The 17,634-nt window shown below is 37.1% G+C and overlaps 1 protein-coding gene across 2 annotated transcripts in view; it reads left to right on the forward strand.

Moving 5' to 3' along the window:
- The window catches only part of SLC6A2 (solute carrier family 6 member 2), a 71,528-nt gene extending 56,208 nt beyond the window's left edge, over positions 1–15,320 (forward strand). For both annotated transcript variants that reach the window (XM_057430633.1, XM_057430634.1), the window contains 5 exons: positions 1,056–1,155; positions 6,171–6,271; positions 8,975–9,142; positions 11,303–11,374; positions 12,980–15,320. In XM_057430633.1, the coding sequence (XP_057286616.1) occupies positions 1,056–1,155; positions 6,171–6,271; positions 8,975–9,142; positions 11,303–11,374; positions 12,980–13,003 (465 nt within the window). In that variant the 3' untranslated portion in view covers positions 13,004–15,320. The remainder of the gene's footprint in view (positions 1–1,055; positions 1,156–6,170; positions 6,272–8,974; positions 9,143–11,302; positions 11,375–12,979) is intronic.
- The last annotated feature ends 2,314 nt before the right edge of the window (positions 15,321–17,634 follow it).

Genomic DNA, 17,634 nt, shown 5'->3' on the forward strand with positions numbered 1-17,634 from the left:
TTTGTCCGCCGCTTCTGAGCAGGCATAGTTAGATCAAGTTCTGTTGTAAAAAAAAAAAAAACAAAAAGAGAAAAGTTAAAAACTTAATGCAACTGCAAACATTTCAGTTATTTACATGTGACAAAGAATGTTCTGAAACATGTCATTCTTTATTTAGGTTTAATTTAAAACAAGTAACCATACCATGGCCTTCATTTCTCATTGCTCCAAACTAAATAAAATAAGCAATAATTTAGACAAATTCATACCACATTGTAAAATGAGGCAAAAAGAAGTCAAATTGGAGCTAAAAATAAAATTGTATCAGTGAAACTAGACTGTAGTAAATGCATTTACAGTTCTCAGTCATGAACGACTGAAGAACAGAAATGTGCTTTTGGAAAGAAAGAGTTGGAATGAGAGATCTAGTTTGCTCTCTCATTGAGCAAAGGCTTACTAATACCACAGCCAAGAAACCAAACTAAGCTAAGCTGCCTCCACACTGGGCTGGGAACAGGGACTTAACATGCAACAGCTTGCTTTGCAGGAACATTGGAAAAGAGAGATACCAGCAGTCTGGGAAAAGGAAACAGTCTAAGACTGCAGATTCACTGGACTACAGAATAATTTGCTTTAGAAACAAACTGAGTGGTAATGGCTTGTGGCAACTCTTGTAGTGCTCCATCCCTGCTAATAATTTTGAAAGGTGTTCATTCACTTCTGTAGACATGCCCTTTCCTACAAGCTGCTGAGCATTCCCTGACTAGCCAGTGCCTTCAGCTTCCATTGAACACAGAGTGCCAAGAACACCCATTAATCACACCAAGCTGAGGCTTCTGTTTCCCAGTTAAGTGAGGACATGGGTGAAAGGAAACCTTTTCAGAAGAGCTTCAATCTGATTCCACTGTTTTGTATACAGGCATGAAACCGTGTCTGCGGCATCAGCTCCATATTAAAATACTTGGGTTGAGATAATGTTTGAAGTAAAGGTGATATCTGATAATTAGATACTAAGCTACTGAGATAATTCTGTTTGTAACTTCGTTTTGTTGCATCTTTTAACTCCCCAATGCTAGGGTGGAATTTATGTGCTCACACTTCTGGACACATTTGCAGCTGGAACTTCGATATTATTTGCAGTTCTAATGGAGGCAATTGGGGTTTCCTGGTTTTATGGTAAGTGCTTCATTTTACACCTGCAAAATCTTTTCTATAATCCCAAGTGCTCATGACAAGTTTACACGTTGAAGGAAAACCAGCATAGTCTTGTGTACATGAAGCCACAAGTCAGGTGTCACACAGTGATTTTCATCGGATTTATGAATAGCCAGTAATGCAGATGTCTATTGGGCCAAGCTTTGAAACTCTACACAAAGCCAAAAAGAAAACCCTACCTTACAAAGGAGACTGCAGTGGGATGGAAATGTTGCTACTTTTGTCAGTATTTTGCAGCTCTTAACATAGCTGATGATTTGCAGTAGCAGGTTTACATCTGGTACTTTCAAAGCAAGTAGATTAGCCTAAAGACGCACTTGTTCCTCCTTCTCATGATTTCCCCAGGCCAATCTCAAGCTCTCCCCATGCAATACAAATAAAAGTAGTTTGTCTTTAGAGGGTTATTCCTATGTTATTCTCTTTTGTCTAAGAAAATATTCTACTTCATTGTAAAGCACTATTGGTTTAAAATGTACCAAATTTCACAGCCTGATATGGAATACCCAACATCCTAGATACCAGAAATAGTACTATTTCTAGTATTTCATACTAATTTGCACCACAAAAAGGGTGCAGTAATTCACTTTATCCCCTGTATAGCAAGCTTTAGGAGTATTCAGTTGATCTCTGGCACTAGGCTGGAATCACTGTGTGCCAACTGGAGTGCAGTGATGTGCTGTAGTACCCTGAAAAAATACCACTCACAATTGAAGGCAGGTCTCAGATGATGTGGACATCTTATTAAATAATTTCCCTTGCCTTATTTGGTCTTTTGATATATTTTGCCTCCATAAAGTAACATAAATAAAAATCAAGACACTTGATACACAAGTTTCATAAGAAAAAAAGAAAGACTTATTTTTCTCTCCCCCCTTCATTAGTATTCAGAGATACTGTATGATTCAGTATATAACTGTATTCAGAATTAATGTATTATTCAGAAGGTTCTTAGACATTATCACTCTCATGCCATTTACCTCCCTCAGTCACTTATTTATCCATCAGTTCTGTGCCACCATATTCTTCTAGTCAGACTCTCTCTTGAAGTTAGAAAGTGTTGATGGCATTCATGCATAAAGCTCCGCAGTCTACTAAAGAAATAGTTTTTAGCTTTAATGTAATAATTCTGTCACTCAATGTCAGCATGGACTTAGCAGCTCATATGCTGTTCTCTGTCAAAGTAGTGGAAGCACTGCTTTTGACAGACAACTGTCTCTAATCCTTGTAAAAGAGCTGGATGCAGAAGAGTGATGATAGCTTAATTTGGAAGCAGAAACATAAAAATATTCCTCAGTTAGTAAAGGCAAGTTGCTGTCTGCTACTATTAAAATAGGATTTACTGCACCTTACAATAGCTAGGCTTTGCATGTGGTTCACAGACCAAGCCAAGTTTAGTCAGATTCTGTTTGCTTGTTGCATCTTCTGTCCTTCACCATCCTTTCCTTCCTCTCTCCTGCCTCCCTGTAACTGGGAAAATAGCTATTCACTTGTCTTGAGCACTCGACCTGTGTTTTTACTGACACAGCATGACCTGTTGCTGTATAAAGAACTTACTGCAGCCCCAGGTGCTATTTAAACTGATTAAATCTGGCATGGTCTTGTCTACCTCTTTTTTTTTTTTACTAGTTGCCTTAATGACCCAGATGAATATTAAGCCAGCCTGAAGGCAAGCATTGACATTCTAGCACAGACCAAAATCATGGAAATTTTGTTCAAATTATACCTGTGACCACTCACTGTGAAGTTTCCTCTTGCAAAGGCCAGCTGTATTTGTGAGAGAAGGGAAAGCTGGTTTGTTTTATTATACAGATGTATTTTAGTTATGGCTGCTGGCTTATTACCCTTTTTGCCAAGGAGGGGAATGTTTCCTACTGTTCTCCTTGCTTTTACGTTAACTCAGCTGCTCTTCCTTGGTAATGGTACTATATGGCTTACTCCCCTCACTGCCACCACGTGAGGGTCACCATCGATGAGTATCAGTATTGCCCCAGAGTTAGAAAGGAGACTCAGGAACAAAAAGGGACAGTGGTTGTTACTTCACTACATGTCTAATCAACAGATACCTTGTTCTGCATTCTGTAGGATTTGCAAATGAACACTCCACAATGGCTTTTATATTCCTTTTACCCCTTCTTTCTCATTCTCTCAAGGCCAATGACTGCTGAACTGTGTGAAAAAAGCAAGGTCTTTTCTCATCTTCTCCTGGATGAGGGCTGGTATGACTAGGGTTCTTCATTTGATAGATGCAAACTCACTAAGACAGGAAGTAGGTGCATACTGAGCTGTAGCAGAAGCATAGCCAGGAGTATACAGGAGATGATTACTCTCTTTTACTTGGCACTTATACTTCTCCTGGAATACTGTGTCCTGCTTTTGACCCTCAGTAAAAGTTTGTGGTGGTAAACTGACAAGAGTGCAGTGGTAGGCCACCAAGATACTCAAGAGCTGTGTACATGCACTGTGAACAAATTTTAGTGAACTGAGTTTGTTTAGCCTGGAGGAGTCTGAAGGAGGACCTAATAGTGGCTTTGCAGTACCTACAAGGAAGCTATCAAGAAACAGAATTGGGCTTTTCACTGAGGTGCACAATGGACAGAAGACCATGATCAAATTGAAAGGAGGAAAAGTATTTTTCTATATAAGGATAAATACACATTGGAACAGTTTGCCCAGCGTGTGCTCGATGACTCTTTTCTTGGAGGTTTTCAAGGCCTAATGGGACGATGCCCTGAGAAAGCTGTTCTGAATTGTTCTGACCTGGATTTGAGCAAGAAACTGCACCAGAGACCTCCCAAGAACTCCTTCAAAAGGAAGAGTTTCATGGTTCTATGATTTATTGTAATTTCCAGGAGCCAAAAGATAGGACTCATTAATGAAGCAGTTTTACTACAGCTCTTAATTTGTGTACAAACCTACAGGTGCCGTTGCCTGTAGCTGTAGCTGTGTTCTATTTTACATGTTGATTCTTACAACAGTTTTTTGAAGACACATAGTACAGAGAAAGCATGCTGTTAAAAAAGCAGGCTGAGAGCATGGCCTACTTATCTCCTGTTTCCAGTAGAAATTGAACACCAAGCACTATTTGAGCTGTGTGTATGTTTGTCTGGAAACCTATGAATAACGTTTTTGCAGCTATCTAGTCCTTTTCTTTAACCTTCTGCACAATGATAAATTTCACTCAGTATTCATAGCAGTTGAAATTCAGTCATTTTAAAGTTCACAGAAGGCCCTGCAAACAGAATTAGATTAAATTTAAAGAGCATTTGCAGATCCTTTTGGCTACTTTTCTTCAACTGTACATAATATTGGGGGGGGGGGGGGAAAGGGAGGAAAAATCAAAGAGAAGTTTACACTCTGATGTTCAGACCTTATGAATGTGCTACATCCTGGCTGCATGTAAAGGATTAACTTAAGCCGTCACCATTATTTACATTAAATAGATTAAGTAAATCCTACTTAACTGATCCACATGAAAAGAAACAATTACTGTGGTAAACTAAACATCCTCTCTAAGAAACAAATCTTCATAGCAAAAAGCTGCATTTCTGCTGTTTACCTGATGGGATTCAGGATTAAAAGTAAACTTCCTAAACACATCAAGTATAATAAATTACAAACTAATAGTCTGACATGACAGATTGCACTAGAAAGAATTACTTATCTGTGAGCAAGTGTCTCTAAGGCATAAAGTTAAGAGATTACTTGCTTTTTAAAGAAAACTGAGGACATTTTTCCTCCATTTATATCAGCGATAATCATTCCATTCTAAAATACAGTGTGCCAAATACCATGGGCTTAGACTAAATTTTTGCAAGATACTTCATGCTAGTTAAGTCCTACCAGAATAAAATCAATTAAAAAAAAAAAGGGAAGAAGCTACCATTCAGGCATTTTACAGTCACTCTATAGTGCATATTTACTTTCTATAGTAAATTATAGCATATCACTTAATGCAAAAAAAAGAGTTCTAATAAATACTGAAGGCAGAAAACGCCCCACTGACTGAGGATTAGACAATTTCCAGAAAATTCAAAGCATGCAAGTTCATACGAATTAATATTATTAGAATAAATAAAGAAAATACATTTCCCACATACAGACAAGCTTGATTTATAGACTTGTAGATGATTCAAGATCTTTAGCTGGGTTAGGCTAGCACCACTCACAGAAAGCATGTTATACTTGTGTAACGCTAATGTGTATTCAGATACAGAATTAGCATGCTATGTATTTACTCACATGAACAGATCATGTATCTTCTCAGGTATCTACAACAGCTACATTACTAGATATTTAGCTGCATTAAAAAATTAACAATTTTAGAAATTCTAGTTGGTGTTATAATTTTCAAAAACACAGAGGATACTTTAAAAAAAGGCCACCTGTTTCAAGCTGATGTAGTTTTGTGCATATTTACACTGAACAGAGGTTGCATCTCCCTTGTTCCTTAGAAGGTGATAAAAGATGAAATAACATTTGTCAAGTATAATGAATATTCTGTGGTATTCAGCCAAGCACTGAAAAGTAGGTAAAGTATATCAATAAGTGGAAAAAAAAGACTCCTTTGATAAATTAAGAATCATACGAATCTACCTTATTATCAGTAAGCAGTGAAGAGTAAGGTTCTGGGTTTTCCTTCTGCATACTTGTAATCGTATTGAATAATTAGGTCACAATAGGCCACAACTATTGAAAAAATGTGTGTCCCATTCACAGCTTAAATTCTAGTTATTTGTGCAATGACACTTTTCAATGTAATGCCAGCTGCAACAGGCCTTAAATGCTCACAGGCGTTTAAGTCTTGTATACAGTGACGTCAAAGACACATCATTGAAAGGAGACCAATGTTGTTATTTTGTATGTTTTCTGGTATGGAAATCATTCGTGTCTGCTTACTAAAAAAGCAGATTTTTGGGGTGTTGCCAGCATCACGTCAGTTTAGGTTTATGCCAGTCTTATGTTCATATCCCTTATAGGTGTGGACAGATTCAGTGAAGACATCCAGCAAATGATGGGCTTCAAACCAGGCCTCTACTGGAGACTGTGCTGGAAATTTGTTAGCCCTGCTTTTTTATTGGTAAGTGCAGATAATTATTTCATCATGGAAAGAATGCCAGTGTACTGGTTCTAGAATAGGTAATAGGTACCAACAGCAGGATATCCACTGCTATGCCGGGTGTTGTCAGGTTGAACAGAAGACACTCCTGTTTAATTCTTTTATTTCCACAATGGCATTAGTTATATTTGTATAATACATTTCAGTTGTAAAAGAGAAGCTAATTGTGGCTGTGGGCATCTTCTGTTCCTTCACTTTAGCAGGATTTAAAGAGAGCAGTTTTTCTTACAGAACGCTGAACACTTAAGCGGTATCGTCTGTCCTGCCAACATCTGTTCATGTTAAACACAAATCATTCTGTTAGGAAAATAAACTAGCCAGGCATAATAAATGGTGTTAGCAGGAATTTATCTTTCACTGGAGGATACCAAGATCACTGGCTATTTGAATGACACCTCAGACAAACTACTTCTACACAAATTAGCTATGTGAAACACTGAAGATATGTAGTAAATATACGCTAAAAGCCTGCCTGATGTGAAAAACAAGTGCTTCATTACATCTAGGGGAAAAAAATAAAATAAAACCCACTGTGTGAATTAGGTTTCTTTGTGTAAAGTTTAGATTCAAAACTAAAATACAGTTTTATATTAGGATCTTTTCCTATGCATATTTGTAAATCAAAAGGTCAGGTTGAATAGTATGGAAATTTGACCTCTCTATGTTTTTAGTAGGCTAATAATCTCATCAAAGCTGTGCATTCTGAAAGCAGTACTGGTATTCCAAAGATGTTGGGTAGGCTTTTATGACAGCTTTCAGGTCCACTTGTTTTTAAATACAAAAACTTCTGGTCCCAAAACTTGTCAGTAAGCACCTATTAAGCATGTATTGATTATCCTTTTAAACACTTTTCTCTAAAGAAGCTTGTATGAAAGCATGTCCTGCAGCAGTTCCAACAGGCTGACTCAAGTGAATGGAAAAATGCTGCACCAAACATCCTTAGGTTTTCACATTAGGAGACTGTTGAAAAATTAGATTGTACAGGGAGTTCCAGCAAGCTCACTAGAGAAAGCTGAAGTGAATCTGTCTAACCTTCAGGTAGCTTAGGATTTCTTGGTGAAGTGGCCCCAATACCATCCTACTATTAACCTAAGGGTCAGAACAAACTTGTAGGTAATGCATCTTTCAGCCGTCACAGCACACAAATTTTTCCAGCTGCCAGTGCTACCAACTTAATTATGGCTATGAATATATTTTAAAGCCCATAGGAATGATATCACAGTGGGTAGGGAACACTGGGCAGTTCTGTTATAGCTGTACATTGTCTCAATTTCCTAAAAGGCAACAGGGACATTAAAATCTTACTTTATAGGGGAAAAGTAAAAATAATATATCTTCTCACAGTCCATCTTTTGGGTTCATTATTGAATACATTCATAAAGCACATTACATTAAATTGGCCAAAATGTTTTAACTTGATCTGTAAGTGAAAACCATAAAAGATAGCAACTAGAATGAAAATGATAGTCCAACGTTAGCCTACATAATTAAACCTATGTAGTTGAATTAAAAGCCTACATAATTAAAACCTACAAATTTTAGACGTTTGGCCACTTGTTCTAAGAAACTGCATTTTTTTCTACCACCTGCATGAAGCATACAAAGTTCTTACAAGAACAGACTGAGACCATAAGCGTAGTAAATACAAATTACAAAAATGACAGATTAATTTGGAAAAGGCTACAAGATTGTCAGACATCAGTATGATTCTTGCTTTAACAATCCCATTATGCTTCGTGCAAGGTGGCCCCTGTTTGGGACTAGTAATGTATTATAGCAGTTCCTAATTATCTTTAAGAGAAAAGAAGTTGGACTTGGTCAAGTATCTGATACCGGGAAATATGGCCATGGTTCTTCTTCTCTGTATTGTCTGCAGCTATGGACATCATCCCAAGAAGAAACTCAAAATGGAATTGGTGTTTTCTAACCAGATTTCACAGTATCAACTTCCTTTAACCCACACTACTGCTCCCTTTGTAACTCTCAGCTCAAAATACTCTAACTTGAAAATGCTATGTGGAGCAATGGAAAATGTATAGGCCTAGAGACCCAAACCAAGGAACTCTACATGCTACACAACCCATATGGATTTAGCAGGAGGGAAATAGGGTAGTATTCCACTCTTACTTGCATGCATCCAGTACTGGACAGGATAACACCAGCAGAAAATAAACCCAAAACCTTTGTTCTCTAGGCCTTAAGGCTGCTTGACCTTTCCTCAGAAAAAATGTCATACTGGAGTTTGCATTATATCTCTCATTGAAAAATGAGTACAAAACTTCAAAATGAAGACTAATATCTCTGGGAAACAAAGAAATGAAACCCAACAGATCCTGCAGAGTTTTTTCTTGACTACATAATCCCTTTTTTACATCTGTAACCAAGTTTAAATGAAGCAGTAGCAGACAACCACCTGCTTTTTCCACCAAATTTTCATATTGTGTGTGTCCAAAGTAGCTAAAATGAACATTTAATATTAGAAAATGCATAAAGAACTTCAGCAGTTTAAGCAGTAAGAAGCACAAAGTAAATAAGATGAAGGTAAATAGTAAAACTGGTTTGAAATACACCTTAGGTGGTCTGCCTAATAAAATACATATAATTGTTTTTTCACTAAGTTACTTCATCTCAAAACTGTGGTTCATTTTATTCTTTCTTCCCTAGTTTGTCGTGATAGTCAGCATAATAAATTTCAAACCTCTGACCTATGATGACTACACCTTCCCTCTCTGGGCAAATCGCATTGGCTGGGGAATAGCATTGTCTTCCATGATACTTGTGCCTGCCTATATTATCTATAAATTCATGAATGTGCGTGGGACCTTTAAAGAGGTAAGTGGAACACTCATAAAATGTCGTGGTACGTTGCTGTGTAATTAAATGGCTGGATCCAAGTTGGTAGTTTGTTTCTCTTACTCCCACAACTTATTACTTGTGAATGACCTTTTGGATTCAACCATCAGATGGATTGGAATTTTGAGGTAGGATTACTGCATGCTGTTTGAAATTACCTTTCCATTCAGCACAGTAATTCTGAAAAAATATTTTTGATGCATGTAATTAATGCAATTGATGAGATTATTTTTTCTTATTAACAAAAAATACAAATCATGGTATCTTCATATTCATCTGTGAGATATAGTCTTCACACAGTTCTATCTAAACAAAGGTCAGTCCAAGGTATGCTTTATCAAGCTATAACGCAGTGTTGTAAACTGTTATAAGTACAAAGTTAATTCAGACCGCTCCTAACTTAGCATTTGAAGAGTCTGTAAATATATATCCACATGCTGGGAAAGTGGGATGCCCCCAGAGTTGCCCTTTGTTCATTTAATGAACAACCATCAAGGGCAGAAGAAATGCCTTACTGGGTGACAGCAACAGGTCCATTTAGCTATGTGTTCTGCCTTTAACAGCAGCCACTTCGGGTTTGATTTCCATTGCCCTTATCCTCTATTTACTGGAATTATTTCGACATTCTCTGAAGGCTATAATTAATGAAGATCTTGCTTTTGATTTAATCAGTAATATTAGAATTCTTGAAAAAATATTCAAGATAGGTGCTGGCATAGATCTGGAAATCAAGAAAATTCTTGTATAGTCACTTATGATCTCATCTAGCCTGTTGCTTTTTAACTAATTTGGTAAAAGAACCAAGGCGCTAGACAGCAGCATCTTGCACTACATAAACTCACTTCATGCATTATATGCCTAGTCTGTGCACTGAATAAAGAAGAAACTGAGGAGAAACAATTTGTGAACATCTTATTCTAATGATTTGCCTAATGACATTTAAACCTACAGCCTTAATAGTGTTCTTTTAACCTCATTTATATGTTTAAGTGTAGTAATAAATCTATGTAAAAGAACCTGTAAAAGAACCTATGCAAAAGGAAGAAACACATCTATATTTCCTTACAGTTCACCTCCCTTACCTCTCTACCAATTGCTACTTCTCTACTATAATCCCGTACCCCGAAGGGTAAAGAAGTAGGATTATAATTCACTGCCCATATCAGTCTTATGATGGTACTAATTTTACAGCCATAGCAAATTAAGTACAGTTTTAAAACTTCTAATGGTGCTCAGATGTAAGACTCCTCACCATTCTATAATATCAGTTTTTATCCCATCATGTCATAATTTTGCAACCTAACCTAGACTCTCACACTTACAGCTGGTTCTATTGCTCTCCTTTCCTACAGCTGGAGTTAGACAATGGTGTAGCAAGACAGAAATGCTCTTAAGCAAATCACTGAACCACCACCACACAAAGAATTAAGCAGAAAATAGGAATGCAAAAAACTTTGACCAAACCCACATTTTCTCATTAATTTTGTAGTGTCAGCTAGTCTGGCTTGTACTATAGTACAGGCTCCTATAGTTAGAAATTCTCCAGTCACTTCATGAGAAATATAGCAAAAGTCTAGTGTATTACATCCAAATAACTGTCACAAGATATGGTGATACCCTAAATTGTGGCTCTTAGAAGAAAGACGAAAGGTGTGCTCTTAGTCTAATAGGAACTCCTTAAATTGGTTAAAATTTAATGATAAGACAAAACCCACATGTGATCCCAGCAGAGTGGTTAGGCAAGGGAGATGAGCTAAGAAATAGTATCTCCTTTCACTCCCACTGGGACTGAGCAATCCCATTACAGCACAAACAGAAAAGTGTGAATTTAGGGGATTAAGGCCTATGATACCAACTTGTTCCTGATGTTCTTTTCCATATGCACTTGCTAAATATTTGGACTTTGTATTTGCATAAACTTTCTACTGTTGCTTCTTATATTAAAGGCTAATGCCAAGGGGTTTAAAATAAGCTTGTTTTTTCAGTGACTAAGTTAAAGGCACATGATGCAGTGATATTAAAGATCTAAGTTACCATTTTAAATAAAGTTCATGCTACTTCCCCATTATAGATTGGGGATTACAGACATAACCCCACCTCATATGGCTGACTTTTTTCTCTTCTTCCCATCTGGTTTAGAGACTAGCTTACTGCATCACACCTGAAAATGAGCACCAACTCGTGGCCCAAGGAAATGTCAGGCAGTTTAAGGTTTGTACTCCTTTCACCAAACTTGTCTCCCAATATCAACCTTTTTCTGTCTTTAGCAGCAGCTACAGGTTTGCACCAAACCTCTGCAGGTCTGTGGTCCTTTATTTCTGCCAGCATGACAAGATGCAGAAGGAATCAGTACCGTACGCATCAGTTCTTCTGGAAGGCTTTTGGTACCTTCCTTCTTTTACTAAGCAGAACCCATTATTTTACAGATCACCCAAATCCAGTGTTTTAGGTTGAATCTGAACACAGTGAGATCTCACTAAGAGACAAAGGCATTTCCAAACTATCACATACATTTGTACAGGTCATAGTCTCTCAGGCATGCACAGCAGTTTGAAGTCATGTTTCCTAAACTCCAATTATGTAGCACAATACATGGTAAACAGAAAAATAAATAGCCAGTGTCAGATCTTAGGCACAACGGCCATAATGAAATAGTGTGATAGCTTATGTGGAATTAGCTTTCCCCACAGGCCTGCAGTTCTTTGAAAGTACTGCTGGAGACTTTCAATTAAACAGCCATGAAAAATATACTATAGGCTTCCAAATCGTGCTTTCCTTTCTGCAAACAAAATGAGCTTATTGAAATAAAGTCCTTTTTGTAGAAGATGAAAAGGATGCAAATGTGAAGCTTGTTACACTTATCAGCGTTCATGTTTGACCACTTTCTTTCTTCAAAGTTGAAAGCAACTGGAATTATGTACACCACCTCAAAATGTGACCCAGATTTTATAGCGGTGGTTTGTACGTTGGTACTGAAAAAAGAAATTTGTCTTTTGCTTACTCTGAAAAAAAGTGTTTGAAGCATAATTTTTAATTTTATAAGATATAATCCAAGTGTAGGTTTATGGGATGCAGAATGAAAGCAAGAAGAAAAGACTTCCTGTTTCATGACCACAATTTATTTGATGTGCCCAAAAATATGAACTAGCACAGCACCTTTTCCTACCTTCTTTCCTTCATTCCTGCCCTCAGTTGTCTGAGGATTTAATGTTCCAGCTGTAAATAATAACCTGATTTTTCCAGAGGCAGATGGTCCTGTGTGAATGGGCTATAAACAACCATTCCTACAAAGAGTACTGCTCTTCTGAACCCAAATCTCTGATGGCAAAAAAAGAAGCAAATGAATTTCACATAAATTAGGAAAGATTGTACTCAGAAATAAATTTCTAATAATACCTCAAACCACACCAAACACTAGGGAGCATTGATTTGTTGTTTTCAACTAACAGCAAAGAATAGATTTGTTATTGCTAAAGCATAGTTATGCTTTAGTTCATAGTTGTGCTTTGTCCATAATATTTGAGCTTGTAAACAAAACACTGACTACCATAACCAAACAAGTACAAAAATTTCCTGCTCATATATGTTCAGCAGTTCTGAATTTTAAAACTGAACTAGGAGTTGACTAAAATAGCTTTTCTATTCTCCACATTTCTCATTGGAAACTGGAATCCACAGAAATTTAGTTACAATCTCTATGTTACTTTGAAACCTCTTCGTAACTCTAGATTTGTCAACCACTGTATTTAAAAACTTTCTTACTATCATCATTTGAATCAATGGTGTTATTTAACAAATACTTCTGTTCCCTTACAGCTTCAACACTGGCTAACAATATGACAACCAATAGGTTGAGGAAAAAGTCAATATATTAAGGTAAACTGAGAATACAGGAAAGTCAACTTCAAAGCTCCCTCGACAATGCTTGGACCAGGCTGGCTCAGAGCTTATCTACTGACTCTTTGAGGGAAGACATCCACTCTCTGTTCTCAATGCCTCCCTTCTATTACTTGGCTTCAAATGATCTTTAAAGACACTGTTTAATTTTCCTTACATCCTTTGGTGCCATGACATCCCTACATGACCAAAACTTGTGAGTTTTGCTATTGGTAGAAGTGGAGGAGGCGGGAGCAGAGAAAAAAAGCAATCAACATAAGTTAAATGCTCTTTTAGTGTGAAGAAGTCAATTAAAATTTTCTGACAGTAATGATTACTTCAGATATTCATGCCACGACCTATTTTAAACCAACAACACCTGAACGTTCTTAGACCTAAAGAAAGAGTGCATCTCCATTATGAGGAAAGAGCAATTTTAACTATGTACTAATATCATTAGCTTTCTTGCCATACTATCTTTGGGGATATAAACTGAAAACTCATTACTACTTTTTCAGTGGTTTGATATTGGTTTTCTTCTCTTTGTGAAGAAGGTTGTCTCTCCTATATATGTCCATGCCATTTCCTGTCCAGTTTAATTACACAAGCTGAAGAGCAGCAGGAACAGAATTCCTGTTGTTGACACTGAGTACAGAATACAGTTTACTACCACCCTATACTTCATGAAAGATATATTCCCTTATGTTAACAATTGAAATAGTTTTATCATGCAATCCGTACTCCACAGACTTTTTCAGCTAAGTATGAACGTGAAACCCAAATAATGACATTCATTTTTGTGTTATATTTTGTTGGAAATAAAGAATGTAAAATGCATAGGAAGATAGAACAATTTTTAGAATTACGTAATCTACCCAGAGGCACAAAAAATACCAAACTTCGGCTTTATTCTCCTGCTGTGAATATGCTATTACTATAATTTAACCTGGAGTCATCTACAACACGTAGTAAGATTCTGTTGAATAGTCTAGGGTATTTCCGGCATACTCAGCTCTCTAAACATGTTCCAGCTCTTCTCTCTGGTAGTGTTATGCAAGGTAGAAGATACGGAACAAACTGCATTTGGGTGCTGTTCTAATGCTGTGGTCACTTATCACTGTAGTATCTTCCCAGTGATCACTGGATCTGATAGCTTTGAGTTACTTCTTATACTTATTTGTCAGTACATCTACAGCAATTTTCAGAGACAGTAGCTTCTCATGAATCCAGCCCAGAGTTTACCTCCAGAACTTACCTCTGATTTTTTTAGCCTCTATACATTGAACTCATCTTTCAAATGTATGTAGCAGTTCCTCTTTAAAAGGATGGAGCTTTTTTATGTATGAAACAATTTTTGTTGAGGTTTTCTTTAATTTTTTAAAAATAGCCCAATTTAAAAGTCCTAAGTGATTTTGGACTTTTCCATTTAACACTGATTTCTGTTCACAATAATGGAAGGGAAATTTCCTTATTCACCTGTCTTCTCCAATATCATCAATACTTTGGAATATATCACAAATTGTCCTTTTCTTGAAGAGTTCCTGTGACAAACAGTAGTTTTACTTAAGTAAGGTTTAAACCCAAAGGATACTTTCTCCTAATCATAAAGTCATATTTACTGGCCCAGCTGATAGTCGATAGCTGTTTAAAACCTGTTATAAAATATATTTCAATAATAAAGGAATTTCAAGGGTAGCCTGTAATTACTCAAGAGGCCAAACAGTGAAAATATGTTGAGGGCTTCAAAAAAAGCCATCCTACCAACCTCATAGTTAATCCCATTTTTATTGCTTGAAAAACTATGTAAGAATCTTTCATTGTTATAAAGCTTACTTTTCAATAATACAGCAGCTTCAGTCACTGTCTTGGCATGGCTCTAAAGCTTCTTAGCATAGATATAATAGTACTAAGTTTGAAACTCCTGGGGGCTCTTTTACATGGAGCTTTAATAGCTTGTCACATTATGCATTGTTTGGTTCACTCATGATTGGAAATGCTACCAACCTACATCACTTGTGACACACCCCATCACCACCATCCATATAGCAAAACCCACGCAGAAGTTGCATGTCATCACCCCTCTGCTCTGAAATAGGAGCAAAGCTATTTTAACATGGGAGTGCAAGCAGCTTTACCCAGCATATTAGGGTTTGATTGTATTTTTAATCCCAACTCACAAGGCAATTATCTACTCCATTATTTCTATTACTGAATAACTTCTTAGGTTTAAGGTAGTATTTATAGCTCAGAACTCCACTGCATTACTGCCATCTTGTTCTGAGGCTTTTTCACAATCTGCATAGAAGATGATAGGCAAGTCAGAGAAAGCAGGAATCTTACTGCCAGGGATAGCCCAAATGAAAAAGAAAGATAATACACATTGCCTGAGTGCACAGCTAGATTTTAAATTCAAGATGTTAGCCAAAGGAAGTATCCCCAAAAATAATACAACTTATATCCCAGAGATGAAGAACAATGTCTTCATTTCTCTACAAAACAAAATGCTCAGCTACCTCATGCCTCTTGGATGATGAATGATGCCATTAGATATTAAATAGTGTTCATTCAAATGACAAACACATTTGTGAAAAACAGTTTATACTCTTTTTCTCCACTCTGTGATATGGTGCAGACAGTCCAATAAGAAGCCATGGCTCTGGCATCCAGCTCCTCTTAAGCACCTGTTTTGAGCTCCAGAATACGTTTTCAGTATGGAAAATACTAAATGCCACCAACATATTCATCTCCCTTCAGTTCAGCCACTTGTAGTTTAAAACAAAATAACCATCCAGGTCCTTACCACCCATATGTTTTAACTGCAAGCCTTTCTCTAATTCAGTCTTGAATTTTCAGCCGGACAGCTCACTCTTTCACTCAGCTATAAGTACTGTGGGAAAAAGCCCTCTCTCCGAGACACCCTCATGGGATGGCAAGTGTATGCTGATGGAGTAGGCAGCCCACTTCCAAAGGAATATATTTGATACAAGCTTATTCAAGATGCAGTATCATCTGCTTGCTAATTATGTTGTCTGTTTTAGTAACAAGCCAATAGGAAGAATTTAGTGAAGCAGTTAAATAGCTCACTTGACAGCTTCAGAAAATATTTTTTTCAAAGCCTTCTTTAATCTGATAAAGGAAGCAGCTGTCATACATCATAATCTTTCTTCTGACCTTCTTTTCTGCCATGATCTGTATTGTTTCATCAAGCTACAGAAAGTTAGCACCAAGGAAAGAGATCCTCCATTTTCTTTGTGCTCCTTCTGCTGTCATTTAGCAGGGTAATTCTTTATATACTTGATACTCTCCTAAAGCTACATTACTATTAGATTTCTGGTAGACACAGCAGCTCTTTCTTGGGCAGTAGTCCAAAAAGCACTAGTGCTATTTAGTGTTCAGCCCCTGTTTGAACCGTATCTCTTTGTCAGTCCCTCTTGTGTTCTGTCATGTCCTGAGGCATCCACCCTGGCAACATTTGAAAGACATCTTACCATAGTGAAGGATTTTGCAGGAAAACCAGGATCAAACATGATATTTTAAATATAGAATGTAGGAGAGATCCTTGGCAGTTACTGTTGTACATGTTCCTTAACTGCATGTGCAAAGTATGTTGTATACAATTTCCCCAGAGGAAATTTCCTATAATTGGCCATTTTTTCTCAGCAAAACACCATTTGAATGCTATTATTTAAAAAGGTCAATCCCAGACATTTCAGATGTATATCCACTTCTTACACTACTGTTTTGACATAAATTCAATTTATTTTGTAGCGTTAGGTTGTAGGAGGCCATGTAGAAAGTTCTTTTGCTTTTAATATCTTGCAGTTCTTCTGATTCATACAGCACTAATTAGCAGATACTTGTTTTTAGGTAAGTAAATGGCTTTTGCTCATATCATAGAATCATAGAATAGTTAGGGTTGGAAAGGACCCCAAGATCATCTAGTACCAAACCCTCTACCATGGGCAGGGACACCTCACAATAAACCATGTCAGCCAAGGCCTCGTCCAACCTGGTCTTGAAACCTGATTCACCAAGTTTCACATGACGCTAGCAAATATTTAAGAATTTCTTCCCTATGAACCAAATTTAAGTTTAGATCAGCAATTTCAAAAGAGTCAAGGTTTACATTTTATTTGCAGTACCCTGTTAAAACATTTTTAAATGGGCTTGAAAGACTCAAGACATCAGGCAGTTCCCACAGCTCAACAAATGGCAGTATATATTCTACCTGCAGAAATTATGTGTGCACTCTGAGCCTCTCAAAACAGTAAAATAGAATATACTTGTTCTTATACGCTTTATTTTCCCAGGGCTAAGAATACGTAAGGTCCATAGATCAGGTCATGAGCAAGAACTCAATCTCCTTAATTTAAAGGCCAACATGATGTTTCAGATTAGACCCTTGAAAAGACTGAGTCTTTTAGCTGCAGTAAAGGGAGACAGATCTTCTGGAAACACCTCCAGAAAATCTCCCCCGAAGGGAAACAATTTTTCAGTCTGCCTTCCTCTGACTCATACTCATATTCCTGTTCCTGTGGGCTGACCTAGTTGACCCATAGAAAGTTAAGCTATAGAATATGGAGCTAAACTGTCCA

Source organism: Pezoporus wallicus, unplaced genomic scaffold (genome assembly GCF_028554395.1).
Source record: "Pezoporus wallicus isolate ANWC-B61680 ecotype Strahan unplaced genomic scaffold, APGP_CSIRO_Pwel_v1 contig_8518, whole genome shotgun sequence".
NCBI lineage: Eukaryota > Metazoa > Chordata > Aves > Psittaciformes > Psittacidae > Pezoporus > Pezoporus wallicus.